A 17,348-nucleotide genomic window follows, 5' to 3' on the forward strand; every position below is an offset into this window, starting at 1 on the left:
ACTCTTAGAAAGCAAGTTAAATCAAAGCAAGTTAACGTAGAAAGTAAGTTAAATCAAGAATACTAGTGTAGCTGTAGCTTTCAAGAAACTCACCAAACTCATATCTTTGAGAAATGGTTTTCAACTTCACATGATTAAATCCAGACACCTACACATGTCCTAGTAAAGATGGAGACCTCCACGTAGCGAAAGTCAGTCTATTGACAGCGCTGCTGTCGTAGTGGTTTTAATGGACTTCTTAGAGGTAATTCATAGGCATTGCTTCCTGTTAGCCCTGCAGTCTGCTACCACAAGCTGAAACCACTGCCTTGAGGAACTATTATTACAGAAATAACTTAAAATACATGCATATACAATAATTAAGAAAAGATTGATAATTTTTCATGTAGTTAGCTGTTTTTTGGGTTTTTTTTTAATCAAATAGGTTATAGGGGAAAAAAGTCTTTCAATAAGTAAATGTTCAGAAGGAAAATACACGTTGAGACAATTCAGTAGTTATGGCAAAGGATAAGAAGAAAGATGGCAAGAAGGCAGAAAAATCTCTACGTCCTCCTATTCCTGCACAAGATATTACAGCTGAGAGTAGTTCAACAAAGCTGACAGATTTGCAGACCTTAGCGAATGGAGTGGAAGAAACACAGGCAAATCCAGTGGTACCGGATAAAGAACCAGAGGAGGTAGAGGAAGCTCCAGTCCAAGATGTTCCTCAATACTACGAGGAGCCTGTTCTTACTCAAGTTATTGTAAAAAGGTATGCTTCCTTTAAATATATCAGTGAAGTCAAGAATTCTCATTTAAGTACCTCTGGTGTACCCAGTGTCATACAAGCATGGATTTGACTCTTGATTTGAGGCAGCGAATCAGGTTATTCACATGTACGAGCTGTGACACCTTACGAGACTGACACACGTGGAATTCTGCTGCCTTCGTGCATCCTAGAATGTTGCTGGCACTCTCTGCTTGCTAAAAGCCTCATTCTTTTAGCTTCTTCGCCTATGGTGAAGTTTTGTGTAAGTATACAGACAGAAAGAAGAAAATGTAGCTCTGTCATTTAGTGTTCAGTTGTTGCTGCCTTTTAATGTTTAGGGCTGCTCATATCCCTTAAAAATACCCTAAACTGAGGAAACGGGTGAATGGCAGTGTTAACCAAATCCTTTGGTAGGTCAAGGGGACTATACATAATGTTTCACATACTGACTAGGTTGCCTGGTTGTAAGCTAGTAAATGCTACCAATGTGCTTAGTTTTCTTAACTGAAAGAATTATGGGTCTGAGGCAACACGGCAATTACGTGAAATATTACAAGGTGCAAAAAATTGCAAGTTCTGTTGTAGCTCATTTTTCTACCCAAGATGCAACAACTGGCTTGTGTGTAGACCATGGTAAATTGAAGGTCATTTATTATATGTCTGTTGTGATTTAGGTCTACTGGCGGTGACTCAAAATCTTCATCTTTAGTTTGTTTTCCTTGTAGCTATGAAGGTGAAAAAGTCCATGGATTGTATGAGGGTGAAGGATTTGCATATTTTGAGGGGGGAAATACATATAAGGTGAGTGTATAAATTTTTAAAAAATAGTAGTGGATGGAGTTCGTTCTCTAGAACAGGCAGGCTACTTTTAATGTAGGTGGGGGTTGAGCACTTAGAATGCGTAAGCATTGAAAGCTCTGTTGGTTTCTGGCATTAAAACTTCATTTGAAACTAGTAGTTGGAGGGGAGTTAATATGTCATTATTTTGAAATCTTACAGTCAGTGTAGGCTTCTGCTGTGGTAAGAATAAATTTGCAAGTGATGCCATTCTCTTCATTTTGAAGGGCATGTTTTCTGAAGGGCTTATGCATGGACAAGGGACTTACACGTGGGCTGATGGAGTGAAGTACGAGGTAAAGTGCAATTTAACTTCTGACTGAACACAATTACAGCCAATTAGATGTGCAAATTCAAGGAAAGTAGATAAATTGCAGTAATTGGTACAGTACAGGTGGCAACTGCAGAACTATGGCAGTGATTTCAGTCACAAGCCTGACCTTGCAGATAGTCGGGGAACAGTGAGTCTTACTTTTTCAAATGTTGTAATTTAATCTTTTAGGGAACATTTGTTAAGAATGTGCAGATGTTTAATGGCCGTTATACATGGAAAGATGGCAGCATTTATGAAGGATCAATCAAGAATGGAGTTAGGCATGGATTTGGATTTTTCAGGAGTGGTACTTGTCCTGTTTCTTACATTGGCTATTGGTGTAAAGGCAAAAGACATGGAAAGGTAGGTAAGAGCAACAAATGAGAGCATGGTCGTGGGTGACTACCTTATAGAACAGCAAGCACTCCTGTGGAAAGGTTTTGCAAAAACATTGTGTGCCGTTGCATAGTCTTATGCTATGTAGAGATTCGTTTTTCCTAAGGATCTTCTCTGAAGTCGTGAATGCTAATTAAAACAATTGGGATGGGATCTTGTTTGTAGTGGAAGAGATGAACGGTATCCTAAAAGAGTAATTGGATCCCACCTCCCAAATGATGACAAAATCGAAACTGATGATGGCATCGGTAACCACGTAACAATGACAGAACAATTAGCTTCCCAGTAATAACAAAGTGATCCCACCTCCCAAATGTGTTAAGCAGACCAAGTATGATAATTACAATTAAGACCGCCTTGTCTAGTGTAAGTAACATCTAGTTCCAACTTTTGAAAGGCAAGTAGTGCTTTTGTCTGTCTCCATTATGTGTATCCAGATTGAGACACTCTTCTGGGCCTAACATTTTGAAGACTGATGCTCAGCATGTGAGGAAAATCCATTCTCATCACGTTTTTTGTTCTGTGTCACTAATGAGGCACCAAAATCACAGAGGCTGCTGTGGATGGTCACCAGTAAAATGGTCTGTCCAGTTTGTTCTGAGAGGAAGCTATCAGATAGAGAAAGACAGAGCAATTAATGCTGTAGAGCTACTGTTGGAAGCTGGGATTCTGAATGAGTCAGAAAACTGATCTACCTCAGAGTGACTACTGTGATTAAGTTGCCAAAGTTAGCTCTCTGAAAGTATTTCCAAGTGATTTGAAAAACATGGTAGACTTTGACATAATGTAATAACGATTTCTTTTTTTAACACTTGGTCTTTTTTAAGGTCTTAACTAATATTCATCAAAACAGGTTGCTTTTTTATTTCATTTTATCCCTTCAGTGGCTTTCAGTACAATGTCTCAAAGTGACTATAGGTAAGAGCGTGATTACATGTGTCATGTAATTTGTATGTGATGTTTTATTAATGTGGATGAATATTTAGGGATTTAATTGACTATACCGTTTGTTTCAGGGTACCATTTATTATGATCAGGAACATACCTCTTGGTATTCAGGAGACTGGGTAAATAACGTCAAAGAAGGATGGGGAATGAGATGGTAAACGTGGTAACACTTGTTCTTATCTTCATATTTTTTTTATCTTATATGTATTATCGTACAGTTTCTCCTATTGTTTAAAATGAATACAAATGCTACAATTTCATAGTAGTGTGTACTTTCTACAGTGGAATAAATAATTGTACAAAGTGCTTTATAATAATAAAATAGACCTTCTCTATAGCTTACATTTTTATGTTGGTATATTTCTGCTGATCGTTCCCACAGAAGAATGTCTAAAGACAAAATCCAAAATCAGCTTTGGTAAACCACAAATCAACATTTAAAAACAAATAAACTTGATTGATTTGAACAGATGGGGCTTCTTTCATGAATAGATGAATTACTTGTGGAATTATTTATAGAAGAATATTTTGATTAGCTGTGGCGAAGACTCTTTGGGAAAAAAGAACTGGTTAATATTTTTACAGTGATTTGTAAGCTAAAAATAGGAGGTAAACAGTGGGTACAATCAAACCTCTGTATCCATGTCACAGTGAGCCAACTTTCAAATTAACGCTTATATTTAGCATTAATAAATGCTAAATTTATTAGCAATGAAGTTTTGCATAAACCTTGCTTTCGTAAAATCCACTCAGAATTTTCTATGAATGAGTCATTAACTTTTATTGTTTTCTTGCAGCTATAAGTCTGGAAATATCTATGAAGGTCAGTGGGAGAAAAATGTACGTCATGGAAAAGGAAGAATGAGATGGTTGACAACTAATCAAGAGTATATGGGACAGTGGGTGTATGGCATACAGGTATTAATTTCTTCCCCAGCAACCTCTTTAGTTCAGCATCTGTTCATTATTCCAGTAAAACTAGAACTAGATAGGGAGTTTTGTGCAATATCGAAGGAGCTTTGTACGATTTTTTGCCAGTTGAGATAGTGGAAATATGCTGTTTATTGTAAGTTGATTCTCATGTTAGCAATATTTAAATTTTTTAAAGGCTTTTGACTGAGTCTTACTACATCATAATTTAATTCTCTAATGGAAAATAGAAACCTTTTTCATTAAAAAAAGTTTAAAAAGTTAAATGTTTGTGACTATACTTGGCTTGAGATATGATTTCAGCAGTGAGTATATGTGGCAATTTGCTTCTGTGTCACCTGTAAAATATTAGACAACACTGTTCCCTCTTGTAAAGGTTTTATGATGGAAGGAGATTTCTGGCATTTTCTGCTCCTTCCATTTATTATTCTGTTGGAAAAAGAATGTGAGCTTCTTCCTCTGGCTTTTCACTCTGCATAAATTTGTCAAGGAGTCCAGCTTCTGGAACATCGTGGCTCTGTCTGGCATGGTGTTCCTCACCTGTCTGTTCAGCATTACAGTCAAAAGGATTCAGGCAGGAAGGATGTCTTCAGGAGTCCTGTTAGTAGAGCTTGCTCAAGTATGTGTTGATTTGGTGTATCCTCTGAGCACTTCTCCCGTGCACCTTTGTAGACTGTAGTTCTGTGGATGGTTTGAAGTACTGCAGCTATCAACTGGGTGCTTTTATTGGAGAGATTTGCCAGCAGTGACTCTTAAAGATCCCTAGGTGGTTCTTCTTTTTAAAAGTCTGGACCTGTGGCAATGGTAGCTCTTCTGGAGACATTTTTTCTTTAAACACACAAATTTTTTTCAGCATGGATATGGCACCCACATGTGGTTTTTGAAGAGAATGCCTGCGTCTCAGTATCCTTTAAGGAATGAATACATAGGTGATTTTGTAAATGGGGAACGACACGGACACGGGAAGTTCATATATGCCAGTGGAGCAGTGTACGATGGTGAATGGGTTTGTAATAAGAAGCATGGCAAGGTGAGTATTGACAAGTACTGAGACAAAACTAACAGACAACACTAGAGGAGACTATTCTACTCTATATAGTGGATCTCTAGATTTCTGTATGGAAAACTACATTCAATTCGCATTGCGGGTGGCATCCCAGCATAAAGGGCAGAGTCCACTGAAAGCAGTAGGAGTCCTTCCAAGGACCTTGTTGTGCCACAGGTTTGACTCTGTGGTTAGATGTATGTTGTGTGTACAACGAAATACATTTCACTGTGGAGATTTGTGCAATAGGTACATCTTGATTTTTGCAGTGGTTGGTCAGTACTTTCACTCTTATACTGTGAGCTAATGGATTTCAAGCTATCCTTGCACAGAGATGTTCTCACATTAACGGACTGTTTTAAAAAAACCTGTGAGCGGAGTGCCGCATATGCAAACTAAAGATTGCAAACAAGTCTTTCTGTATGGGGGGGAAATGTTTCTTCCTCAAAATACTTTTCAAAATCAAAAGATACATAGACAATTCTTCATCTCAGCAGTGTACTTTAATTAACAGATGACAAAGCACTTTATAAAAGAGAGTAGGAAAAATTATTTTGCCTTATTTTATGTCATATATTGCATTTTAGCCAAGGTTCTTAAAAGGAAATTCGATTGAGAGCATAAGTGTTATTTTTTTCTGATCTTTGATTTATATTTATATTGAAATTAATCAAATTAATCTGTCTATAGGGCAAGTTTGTCTTCAAGAATGGTCATATTTATGAAGGAGAGTTCATAGATGATCGTATAGTAGAATATCCCCCTTTTCGAGTGGATGCAACAAATGCAAAAGAGCTGAATGCCATTTGCACAGGAAGTAATTTTGGAACTGGTAAGCAGCTTAAGAAAACAAATTCTACTCAATTCACATTTTGTTGTTCCTTTTTACTATAATGTGAAGCTGTTCGTACTTACTCAAGAGCCAGACATATTTCTTCAAAGAACTTTGATAAAGATGGGAGTTATCTTAATAATTATTGACTTCTGCTCCCATGCTTCTTGTTTCCTGTGCATGTCACTTTGAGTTGAGTGGCACAGCCACACTGCACCTTGTAATCCTTTTGGAACACTGTTGTCTGAAAGTTTCGTATCTTCTGTTAATATCTGCATTTCCTTTTGGCTAGGGGTTGGATTTGACAAAATCACTCTTCAGTTGTTATGCTGTTGGTTATGAAATCTCTGTTCCTCACTATAAAGGAGTCTGTTATTCTCAGTTTGAAGTCAGTAAGATAAGAAGGAATAGCATATATTTTATTTCCCTCTGTGTGTGTGTATATTTTTTTTTAACTTCATTTTAGTTTGTTCTAATTTATTTTATTTGCATGGTAGAAAACATCACAATCATTAATGGCTCAGAAAATACTTCTATTCTGGGATCAAATATTGAGTTGGATATATCTTCGTTGCTTGACTTGTTGCCAAAGGAAGAGAGACATGAAGAAGTGAAACAGGTAAGAGTCTATTGTTCGATATTTTCAGTTTTCCCCTGCTGTGTGTTTCTTTTTTTTTTCTGGTTTATTTGTATTGAAGTAACTCCTTCCATTAAAGAATTATTTGAAAATCTGAAGCCCATGGAAACAGAAAAGCAAAAAGAACGAATAGACAATATTGGCTCTTCCTGAGCTTCCACTAGAAGACGATAAAAAATATGTTAACGTATCTGGAAGGGCATTCAGCAACTACCCTTAGCTACTGTGAGGTTTGCCTGCTGACAGAGACTAATTTATTTTTATCAGTCACCAAAAAATATATATTATAACTACATTTGAGTAATGTTCTCATGACCACTTAACCAGGGATATGCTCTTCGAAGTTACAAGATCAAAAGCGTTATATGCCCAGTTACAGGATCAATACAAGCTCATCCCTACCTGCTGTGAGACGATGCTGAAAACATATCCTGCTTTATTTAGGTAGAATTTGCTGTGTTGAGGCATATTACAGAACTGAGAAGAGTTTACACCTTCTACAGCAGCTTAGGCTGTGATCATTCTCTTGACAACACCTTCCTCATGACTAAGCTCCAGTTTTGGAGATTTCTGAAGGACTGCCAGTTTCATCACTCCAACATAACTCTTGCTGAAATGGATCGGATGTTGAGCGGTTCGTATTTCTGTTGATTGGAGTCTAGAATTTAGGAATTTCAATAGTAAGCTGTGGCGGGTTGGAGTGGCGAGTTCCACTGATAGCTCAGCTCTGGTAGTTAAGGGGCCCTGAGTGAGTACCTCTGTGCCCGTGAGTTCTCACTGGATGCATTAACACTTCTTCAGGCACTTTGGTAAGAAAATGCAAAATTAAAACACCACTTAAAAAACTGTTCTAAAGAGCCATCTGTTCAAAAATTGTACTCACCCCTGGTCTTGCCATTACTGTTACATGCAGTTTTAAGAGGTCTGAGAAAGAGAAGTAGAAGAAAGAAATCTTTTTATTTTTCTTTCCTTTTTTTTTTTTTACCCCCAGCGTTCTTAACTTTGATTTGCATGTAGTATGTTTTTTTTCTTCCATAGAGAGGGTTAATCAATCAGTTCCATTTAGACCTGCAGTGGGCTGCACTGCAGTGCCCCTAGTATGTGAAGGGTTTAACTCCAACTTCACTTCCCCTTTCATTCCTGTACGCTGGGTGGATGCATTTCTAGAAGGAGAGAATTTGATAAGATTCAGCTATAGATGAACAGTTCTTCCTTGACCTGCTTGTTTGGAAGTGATGCTGTGTCTGGTCTGATTCTTCCAGGAGCGTGTTACACTGTGATAGGTAGAGATGGAGAAGATAAGAAAGCCTGACAAGTCAATGTGCCTATAAGCATTTTAATGTACATGATAGCAATAGAGATTTATTTTGTCAAATTTTTTAGGTGATGAAACACCACTTGAGGAGATACATTGTCCACATGAGACTTTACTGTTCAGAACATTTTTATCTTACCTTATTCGTCTGGCATTTCATATCTATCATGAAGAGCACAAGTAAGTTTCATCTTTTAGTGAAATTTATTTCAGTGTAATCAGTTTGAGTCTTTCCAGACAAGAGTATTTTTCTTTCAGCTGTAGAGAGAAAGGTCCTTATCTGCATAAGTGCTTCTTAGAAATGATGTCCAGGAATGTTATTCCCTCTGCCTGTTGTATCCAAGGTAAGTAATGGTATTTCTTCTGTGCTGTGCAGAATTTGTCAATTAGTACCATGTACATCACAATTTTATTGTAACCGTTATTTTTTCCCAATTAATTTTTAAAGGTATCTTATTTTCTGAAGAACGACGTACAGTTTTTGCCATGGGCTACATTGACAAATGCTGGGAAATATACAGAGCTTTTTGTAGACCAAGTACCAGACCTCCATTTGAACCCACAATGAAAATGAGGCACTTCCTTTGGATGTTGAATGTAATAGTCTAAATATTTTTTTATTTTGTGTGATTAGATGCGCTTTATTTGTTTATTTTATATGAGCATTTTAAAATACTGTCTGTGGTTTCTGCACAGTTGAAAAGGTAGGAACGATGTTATTTGTACAAACTATCCAACAAACATTAAAGGGACAGTTTTTCTACATAAATTATTTATGTACTTTTGCAGGATTAATTCTGATTTTGTACTTGATAATTTCAAATAATCAAATTTTAGACAAATGTGTTTTAAGGGAATACAAATATTTTTGCTGGCTTTCCCCACTCCCCCCTCATCCTGTAAAATGTATATATGAAAAATGTCTTACTGGTAGAACCCAAAGACTGGCAGCTTTTGAAATAACACAGTAAACCCTTTTAATAATGTATTAATTTAATATACTGCAAGATGAACATCAGGTTCTTTACTAAAATTCAGTAATTCAAGATTACCCTGAAGCTAAGGAACAATTCCCATTGATATGCCTGGGTTCTGGGTCACTGTCACTGTTTAAATGCAAGCTTTTTTTTCATGAAAAAAAAATCAGATGGCAAAATTGTATTTTTTAATATTTTTATTTATGAGCTTTCACAAGTTCTTTCTTAATACTGTTTTTGCAGTCTAGGAAAAATTCCCGTTGACTTCAGTAGGGCCAGAGTTTCACTCTGTTGTTAATTACGTATGTGGAAGTATCATTTGAAACCACTAGAAATTTTGACACAGGCTTTAAAGGGAGTTAGATTAGGTCTGTGTGGGAATTCCTTCAAGTGTTGTTAACATGTAACATTTACTCTTACCCAGGATTTTAAACTTCTCAGCAAACAATTAACTGCTTCAAGACTTGTGGAAATACTTGTCAAAGATGGTCCCTCCCTAAGTGACAGCAGTAGTACCAACCTGGAGCAGGAGGTGTGTATGGAAAAAAACATATCATAGTTCATTGCTACAGGAACAATTAAAATTACTTTTGAAAAATAATGCAAATGCTGGCCTATCTGCTAGAACAGGAGGAAAATGAATTGATTTATTAAAAAAAAAAAAAAAAAAGAGTACAAACTTGAGCCTCTATTTTTGTCTTCCTTTGTTCTGCCTATGTCTTCTAGTTCAGCTCATGTACTTCTATGCTTTGCTTATTATCTTACCCTTCTTAGTACAGCCTCGGCATACCTGACCATACAGGTAACTCCTTCAGAGTGCCATAACCCAGAGGGTGAAATACCATTTCTAGGAGACTGCTGCTAGTAATAGTTCTGTCTGTGGGCAGTTGCCTGACAATCTGTGTAGACAGTGATTATGCAGGGATGAATCTCAGCACTTCCAGCTGCTGGGGTGTGCACTGGAAATGTTAAGATGAGTCAATAATTAAGTTGTGAACCCACTGATCCTGAAAATCTGATGATCCAAGAAACCTGATGAGTGATGTGCGAAGCACGGCCACCTCAATGAGGTCGAGTAGTGACTGTAGAAGACTCTTGTGCTACCTGACAGCTGGCCTGCTATAGAGGGCCTTCACCCTTAAAGAATTAGCTCTTACACAGCGACAGTCTATTGTAAATGACATAATTGAATGTATTGTTTTAAACAGTATCTGATAAACTGAACACACACTGTAAGCCTTACTAAGGGGTTCATTATACACCCATTCTTGGGCTTTCTGGAAGTATCATATGCAATTAAACATTTTAAGTAATAGCAATAATTGTGTGTGATTTGTTAGAGAAATTTCTTGTAACTCCAGATACAGCAAAAACCTATGCAGTATTTTATTTCAATAGGACTTGTATAAGGCATAACACAGTATATCACCTCCTGAATTTTTTGAGCTTTGGCTGTTTTCAGTTTTTCAGAAGAAGAAGAGATGTTTGAGTAGATAAATGAGGCCAGTGAGGCTTCACAGACAATCACTTCTGAGTTCTTTGCTTGCTCAGGTACATATGCCCATTAATGAAGGGATTTTGCAAAAATGAATGAATTAATCACTGTGTTTGTTTTACTCCAGTTGGTTTTTCTTGAATTTGTTGAAGCTCTTCTTGATTGTGCGTTGGTGTATGTTACCAGTGATATGATTAAGGAGAAAGTAGATCGTGATAATCAGAAAAGAAGTAGCCTTAGAATCGAGGGTCTCTCCGAGGGAACCACAAACGTGCCTCTGTGCCCAGAATATCCTCTGTCCCAGGTAAAGTTGATGCATACCTGTTAAATATTATTGTATGTCCACTTAGAGGGAGAAGTCGGGCCCTGCGAATGTTCTGTGTTTCCTGAACATACAAACCAGTTTCCTCTTTTTGCATAAAGAGTCATTTGATTGGGTCCTTCTACTTTTTCGGTTTGTTGCTACCTTAGCTTGTAACATCAGTATAGACAGTTTTAACACACTTGCACATTTTCCTAGATAACTGTAAATACACATAAAGTACTTGGAAGTGTTCGAAGGGGAATTGACAAATTGGTTGACTGGTGGAAGATACACCTCTCCTGCTTTAAGTTGAATGTCTAAAATTGCCCTGTAAAAACAGCATTGCAGTTGTTGTATGTAGCAAGACTTGCTGTTTCCCAGCAGTTAAGCTATGCTCTGGTTTTGCCAAACTTTTGAATAAGGATTTTGTAGGTTATAAGACGCTGCCTGTGACAGTGGTGCCATTTAGATGCACAGGGTAGTTGAAGGCATGACTTAGAATTGTTATTATTTGGAAATATGCACAAGATGGAAGTATTTTTATTAATTCAAAGAACATTCACAAACACCTAATTTTCCAGTCTCAATAAGCCAGTAGTGCCACTGAACACCACCACTTCCCATTCTCTGGCCAATTGTTCCTGTCCTATAGAACCCATTCCCTTGCATCACTGCAAGCATTAACGCAGTTGCGCAGTGAAATAGTCTGGTTAAAATAGTCACATTTTCCAAGACTAAAAGAAAATCTTAATTTAAAATTCATTAAACAAAATTCTCCTTGTGTTTACTTTTTATTAGTGCACTTACTTACAGCAGAAGTATTATTGGTACACAAATAAATGATGACATTTTCAAGGCAGCTGAGCTTTACACTTGTTCTTGGTTGTCTTCAAGCGAAAATGTCATATCACAAGACGAAATAAAGAAACATGAGGTATGTAAAAAGCCCACACTGAAAGATGGAGCAGAGAGTTTGCAATTCATGGGTGACAGAGTAGCCAAGGTAGTTTTAAGTTTTGAAAGGGACCAGAACTTCATCTAATATTAAATACAATGTGTTCTCGTGCCTGGATCCATGTATGAACCTAGAAGTGGTGCATTTCCATTGCTAACAAAGCATTTGCTCCCACACATGCCCTCAGGTATTGTTATTTAGAATACTGGGTGGTATCTTCTACATCATTAACTAAAACAGTGGTGAATAAAGCTACAGTTTTATCTTTATTTGCAAGGAGGGGAGTGAGAGGCTGAGAAGTGGCCAGAGATTTAGAAGCACTGGGGAAGGTAACTGTAATGTAATTCCTAAAACACTTCTCAGAATTCTTTCAGCAAACTTTTCACCTTCACTGCCTTTACAATTTTGTACCCAGTGTATGACTAACTATAATGAGATTCTTGATATTCCAAGAACAAAAATGGATTGTTTTACGCCTGTGATTTCAGGGTAAGATAGTAAGGATTATTGTTTTGTACTGGAATTGTGGAAATCAGACAGAGAATTTGGCAACTTCCTGACTTTTGGAAAATATACCAACGCTTAGAAAACAGAATTGTGTTTGACCTGAGTTTCTGTGAGGCTTTTACTGTCACTCATCTGAAAAGAGTGGCATCATCAGGCTGCAGAAGGTGCTTGGGATGACAGTTGGAAAGATTTCAAAGCATCCTTCTCCAATGATACACTCTTGAATGTTGTTCTCTCCTTTTCACTCAATATAATTCCTGGAGTATATTCCTATCGTCAGGAATAAAAATTCATTATTGTTTCCTCAGGAGCAGATGAATAATAGTATGTAGAGCAACATGTAAGAACAGAGGGATGTGTCTAAGAACAGGAGCTGTCATTCTCTGTACTTCTGTCTTTCCTTAGCTCTGAAATAGGATAATCCTACTTCCCTGGCTGGTATCGAAGGTAAAGCGTTATGACCAATTTGCTAATACTTGAAAGTGTGAAACACTATTGCAGTTTAAATGTTTTGAAATAGGCGTAATTGCAGGAGGCATTTGGTTGGCAGAATGCTTTGGAGATAGGAATTTGCGTGACTCAGATGGACATGCGATTTCACTTTTTAATTTGAACACAAGTCCAGGCATTTAGTAACTGAATTTAAAACTTCTTGCCAGCCACTGAGACCTCGTGAAGACAGAGGGCATCCTCCTCAGGAATCTCTCCTGGGTGAGTACTGTAGTTACCATAAGCATCTATAAGCAGTGGTGCTAGAGGAGATTCACTCTTTCGACAACTTCCAAGATGATTACAACAGTGGCTGATCATTGAAACAGCTGGATGTATTGCAGTTACAGAGGGTAGCTGCATTCAGTTGGGCAATTATGACAAGGTTTACGTTTAGCTTTCCACATCTGTTACACACAGATAGCTGGGCAAGTTTGAATCTCTGAACTTTTTGTGCTCTTTAATTAGAAGCTATCACATTTCCCTTAAAAATAACTTTAAATGCTTTTTACAACTAAATTCTCCTGGAAACAGGAGAATTGAACTCTGCACTGTGCCTTCATTATAAACAAACTTTTCATCAGTACAGAAGTATTTCAACCACAGGTCTAGCTGTAAGGTCAGATGACAATTTATATTTGTTTGTGCTGAAGATCAAACCTGATATATAATGCACAGAATTACAGACTGAGTAATTTTAATGTTTTTTCTTTGCAATATCAGATACTGTCCTCTCATTTCACACAACTCATGGAGATACCAAAGATCTTCCGTCATCGTTCAGCTGGGATGCAGAAAAAGAACAAGATTTCCATCCAGCAAAGGAATTGACAGGTAAAGCAGTCCTACTGTTTTAAGACTAACACCAAAAAATCCCTTGTAGCTCTTGAATTGCAAAATTTTAATTGCATATGCAGATTTCAGCTTGTCACAAGAGGGCAGTAAATGAACATTAATTCTGGAGGAAGATTTTTAAAGAAAATCCGTAAGAGAAATTTTTTAAAGAAAATGAAACTTAATAATTAAATGAGACGTTTAAGTACTGACTTAAATAGTTTCCCCAATTTTAAAATGCCACGTTTTATCTGTAGGGCATCTATAAGCTGTAGTTTGCCTTTACTCTATGAGAAACTCAGTCTGCAAGCTTGCCCATTTTTTTTAATGTCTTGGGCAAATAAAAGATATTATTACTGCTATGTCTTACTTCTTTTACTTAATATAAGAATTACTATTAATGGCGTGCCACCATTAGCTGGGATAAGATGTTTTATGTTATGACAGGCCAGCATTCATGCAGAAGAGAAATCAGTAAGAGCATTTTCATATGTTGAGGCTTTTTATACCATCTCCCTTCTGGCTGATTAGCAGATCTCATCTGGGTTGGTTTTTGTGCTTGTTAAACTTTTTCTACAGATAAAGAACCCAAATCCAAGAACATGGGTAGACAAGGATCTTTATGTCATCATCAGCTCTTTCACTGAAATCTGATGACTGAAAAGTTACAGATCTGAAAAAACAGTTTCTTAAAGAACCAGCAGATAGGCCCTAGCCTGTTTTTTGACAGTCACAACAATTGGATGCTTGCATGCAATTCTGTTCTTTCAGGGAGTCACGTTCGTTCCTCCATTCCCCCATGCACAGGAGTTATGGATACTGAACTGTCATCAGATTGCTGCAGAAGACATTTATCACAGGAGTAAAGGGGAAAGTTCATATTCTTTTGATGCCATTCCCAGGGACAAGTCACTCTGAAGACCCACAAAAGGGCCATCCCCTTTTACATGCAGCAGTTAAAAGTTTCTCACAGTTGTCATCTTCTGCACCATGCAGAAGCTAGACTTTCCCACTGCAGAGTATCAGATTTGAAATAGAAGTGCCCTGCTAAATAAACGTGTTTAATTTACATGTTCCAGATGAACCAAAAGAAACCAAAACTAAACAAGATGAGGAATTTAGTCTGTGGCTGTGTCAGGTGCAAATCTTTTTTACGACGAAGTTCTTTCCTGCCTACCAGCATGAAAAAGTGCTGGGGGAAAAAATGAAAGAAAATCGAATACGGGATGCTGAACTAGCTGAGCTGAGAAAGATCAAGGATGAGGAGCTGGCAAAGTGAGTGTTGTATCTTATCTTGAAGTAACATTATCTCTTATCTTCTACTAACAAAATTACTGAAAAGGAGAAGCGTGCTTTAATAAAGTAGTCTAGCATACTGTAACTGGGAAAACAAACTCGTCCAGGTATAATAAGCAACATAGAGAATGTAACTCCTGTGACTTCCATTCCTGTCAGGAGTAACAAATACAGGCTGCTTTCAGGTTACAGAACTCTTAACTCTGATATTTCCTGGCACTTGAGCCCTGCTCTGTGTAAAGGCAGTTAAGATGTGTGGGTTTTTTACATACTCTGTCAGACTTGAAGGGGTAACTAGACAGATTTTCTGTTTCTCTACAATATGACAGTTTATACTGCTCATACTGTGAATATAGCTGTAGTTGCTTAGCCAGTATAAATCCGTCTCCCCCTCTTGCGGTACATTAAATTTAAACTTTGATCACTCAGACTTATTGCTGGAAGAGAAGCAGAAGAGGCAAAAAAGCAAGAAGCAGCTGCAGCAGAAAAAACATTTGACTCCAAGAGTGCAGATTTTAAGGAGTTAGAGGAGCCTGTCGCACAGTTAGTACCCCCTCCAAAGGAAGAGGCACCCGTTGTAGCACCCCCGGTTGTTACCAAGGTGCCTGCTGGCAAAAAGAGAAAGAAATAAGTCTTCTGATGAGAACTACTGAAGCTTCAAGTAAGTAAGTACTCCTTAAATAAGAAAAAAAATCAACAACAAAAGAACCATGTGTGCAATAAGGTCTAAAATACAAGTACAATAAAGCTATATGTGCAAGAGTTGCTGGTTTCAGAGGAAAAGTGTCTGCTCTTACGCTAATGATCTTGGGAAAGAGAATATAGTAATTTACATGAGTGTAACCCTTTAAACAAAACTATTCCAGAAGTCAGTATTTTGACTTGTACGTAAAAATTCCCTCAGTATTAAGTTGATACAAGAACTATCTTGTCATGATCGTATGTCCCAATGAAATGGTTTCTGCTTAAAACATAGTTTATTTGCCTGAAATACTGCATATAAAAGTATGTAAGAATTTGACAAAGAATATAAATCAGGCTGAAGCAGGAGCTGCAAAGAACAGGTCAACCTAGAAAGTTCTTTGTCTTTTGTAACCAGTCCAGTTTCACATTGTAGAAAATTGGCAGGAAGTCACACAATGAGGCAAATGAACATGGGAAAACAAAAAGATGCCCTTAAAAGTGTAACAATTATTAGTTTTATTTTCCAGTAAAATATTCACATAACGATATCAGAATGGAATGGTACAGATGAATTCAGACTGGTTTTTAATTAGCTTGCACGTAAACATTTTTAAAATCTAAAAATTTTATGGTCAGAGTTTACAGGTTTTAGTAGAAATTTTGATTCTTACAAAGCAAGTATTGCTTTACTATTGTCATTATTCCAGTCAATAATATGACTAATAACTTTTCATGTTGAACAAGTGTCTGACATTGACATCTTCAATAAATCAGCCCTTTGCAGATCAATCCAAGAAGAAAATATTATTAAACTGTGTTGCACAAAGTTTCTTCACTTCTTCTGTAAAAAAATTAAAATAAGATATTTCAGTGCGATATTTTACAGGAACCTCTGCAAGAAAAACCTTGGGGATCATTAAGGAGAATATAATTAAATTCAAACAGAAAAAAACCTAGGAGTTTCTAATGTAGAAATACACTTAATTTTATTCTGTCTTCAGTAAGAGAAGGTTGAGTCAAGTCTGATAATTCACACTGTCTGAAAGATGAGTTGTATTCTAGGTGGCTAAAGTGTAAATGATGGTTTGAATTTGCTGCTGGGCCATTCATCTTACCAAACTTTGACACTGCAACAGCAGAAGACTTGGCTTCAACCCAAAGAAGTATATTGTAACCCCTTTTCAGGGGCAGGAGGGATTAGCGGAGTCTCTTACAATAAATCAAGCCAGCAAAACTTTTGCTTTGTGCTATTTGGCAGACAGCAGTTCAGGGGTAGCAGTACTTCCTAAATTTATCAGGCACAGAAACACTCATTTACTGTTTCTGTATGTCAGGTTTGATCCTGAAAGACAATTAGAAATCATTGTGTAAGTCATGCAACTCATGCTTCTTTTTAAAATTGAGGTTGCTAAGCTTTGGTGTTGGAAAAGTATTAATTCTTTCCCATCATCCCAGTGAGCACATTGCCTCCTATGAAAACAGAGTGCCCTGAAATTGATGCAAGTAAGACTCAAACTGCCACTTCTCTTAGTCTGTTTAAAAGCTTATTGCATCTTAATGTTAATTTACACTCTTAGTCATAGTAAATCATTCTCAAAACAACATTAGAAACAAGACAACAATGGAATAAGGGTCACTGACAGGATAGACATTATGGATAAGTAACCTACCCATGGATCACTGACAAATAAAACCTAACTCAGATGTAAATATGTTCATCTCTCACCTGTAATACACTTCATTAATTACTCCTAAACTAAGCTTAGAGCGCTCTCCTCTACTATTTGAAGGAGGAGGAATAACTGA

At 37.1% G+C, this 17,348-nt stretch overlaps 2 protein-coding genes across 6 annotated transcripts in view; one reads left to right on the forward strand and one right to left on the reverse strand.

Annotated features, from left to right (window-relative positions):
* The window catches only part of LOC104015061 (radial spoke head 10 homolog B2), a 23,315-nt gene continuing 5,967 nt past the window's right edge, over positions 1 to 17,348 (forward strand). The window contains exons 1-19 of one of the 3 annotated variants that reach the window (XM_087730861.1): positions 1 to 751; positions 1,474 to 1,549; positions 1,813 to 1,881; positions 2,088 to 2,261; positions 3,311 to 3,396; positions 4,040 to 4,160; positions 5,026 to 5,202; positions 5,908 to 6,049; positions 6,547 to 6,668; positions 7,131 to 7,320; positions 8,070 to 8,181; positions 8,260 to 8,345; positions 8,450 to 8,598; positions 9,403 to 9,510; positions 10,601 to 10,777; positions 12,899 to 12,950; positions 13,452 to 13,562; positions 14,642 to 14,837; positions 15,288 to 15,523. In XM_087730861.1, the coding sequence (XP_087586987.1) occupies positions 498 to 751; positions 1,474 to 1,549; positions 1,813 to 1,881; positions 2,088 to 2,261; positions 3,311 to 3,396; positions 4,040 to 4,160; positions 5,026 to 5,202; positions 5,908 to 6,049; positions 6,547 to 6,668; positions 7,131 to 7,320; positions 8,070 to 8,181; positions 8,260 to 8,345; positions 8,450 to 8,598; positions 9,403 to 9,510; positions 10,601 to 10,777; positions 12,899 to 12,950; positions 13,452 to 13,562; positions 14,642 to 14,837; positions 15,288 to 15,489 (2,604 nt within the window). In that variant the 5' untranslated portion in view covers positions 1 to 497 and the 3' untranslated portion in view covers positions 15,490 to 15,523. The remainder of the gene's footprint in view (positions 752 to 1,473; positions 1,550 to 1,812; positions 1,882 to 2,087; positions 2,262 to 3,310; positions 3,397 to 4,039; positions 4,161 to 5,025; positions 5,203 to 5,907; positions 6,050 to 6,546; positions 6,669 to 7,130; positions 7,321 to 8,069; positions 8,182 to 8,259; positions 8,346 to 8,449; positions 8,599 to 9,402; positions 9,511 to 10,600; positions 10,778 to 12,898; positions 12,951 to 13,451; positions 13,563 to 14,641; positions 14,838 to 15,287; positions 15,524 to 17,348) is intronic. The other 2 variants (XM_087730862.1, XM_087730863.1) reach the window with 2 other exon arrangements.
* CCZ1 (CCZ1 vacuolar protein trafficking and biogenesis associated) overlaps positions 16,035 to 17,348 on the reverse strand; it is a 15,797-nt gene continuing 14,483 nt past the window's right edge. For all 3 annotated transcript variants that reach the window (XR_015698668.1, XM_087730868.1, XM_087730869.1), the window contains exon 15: positions 16,035 to 16,383. Coding sequence is in view for 2 of the 3 variants with exons in the window: in XM_087730868.1 (XP_087586994.1) it covers positions 16,328 to 16,383 (56 nt within the window). In the remaining variant the exon portion in view is untranslated. The remainder of the gene's footprint in view (positions 16,384 to 17,348) is intronic.

The sequence above is a fragment of the Nipponia nippon genome, unplaced genomic scaffold (genome assembly GCF_047370975.1).
Source record: "Nipponia nippon isolate SJK-2023a ecotype South Korea unplaced genomic scaffold, ASM4737097v1 scaffold_5, whole genome shotgun sequence".
Classification (NCBI taxonomy): Eukaryota; Metazoa; Chordata; class Aves; order Pelecaniformes; family Threskiornithidae; genus Nipponia; species Nipponia nippon.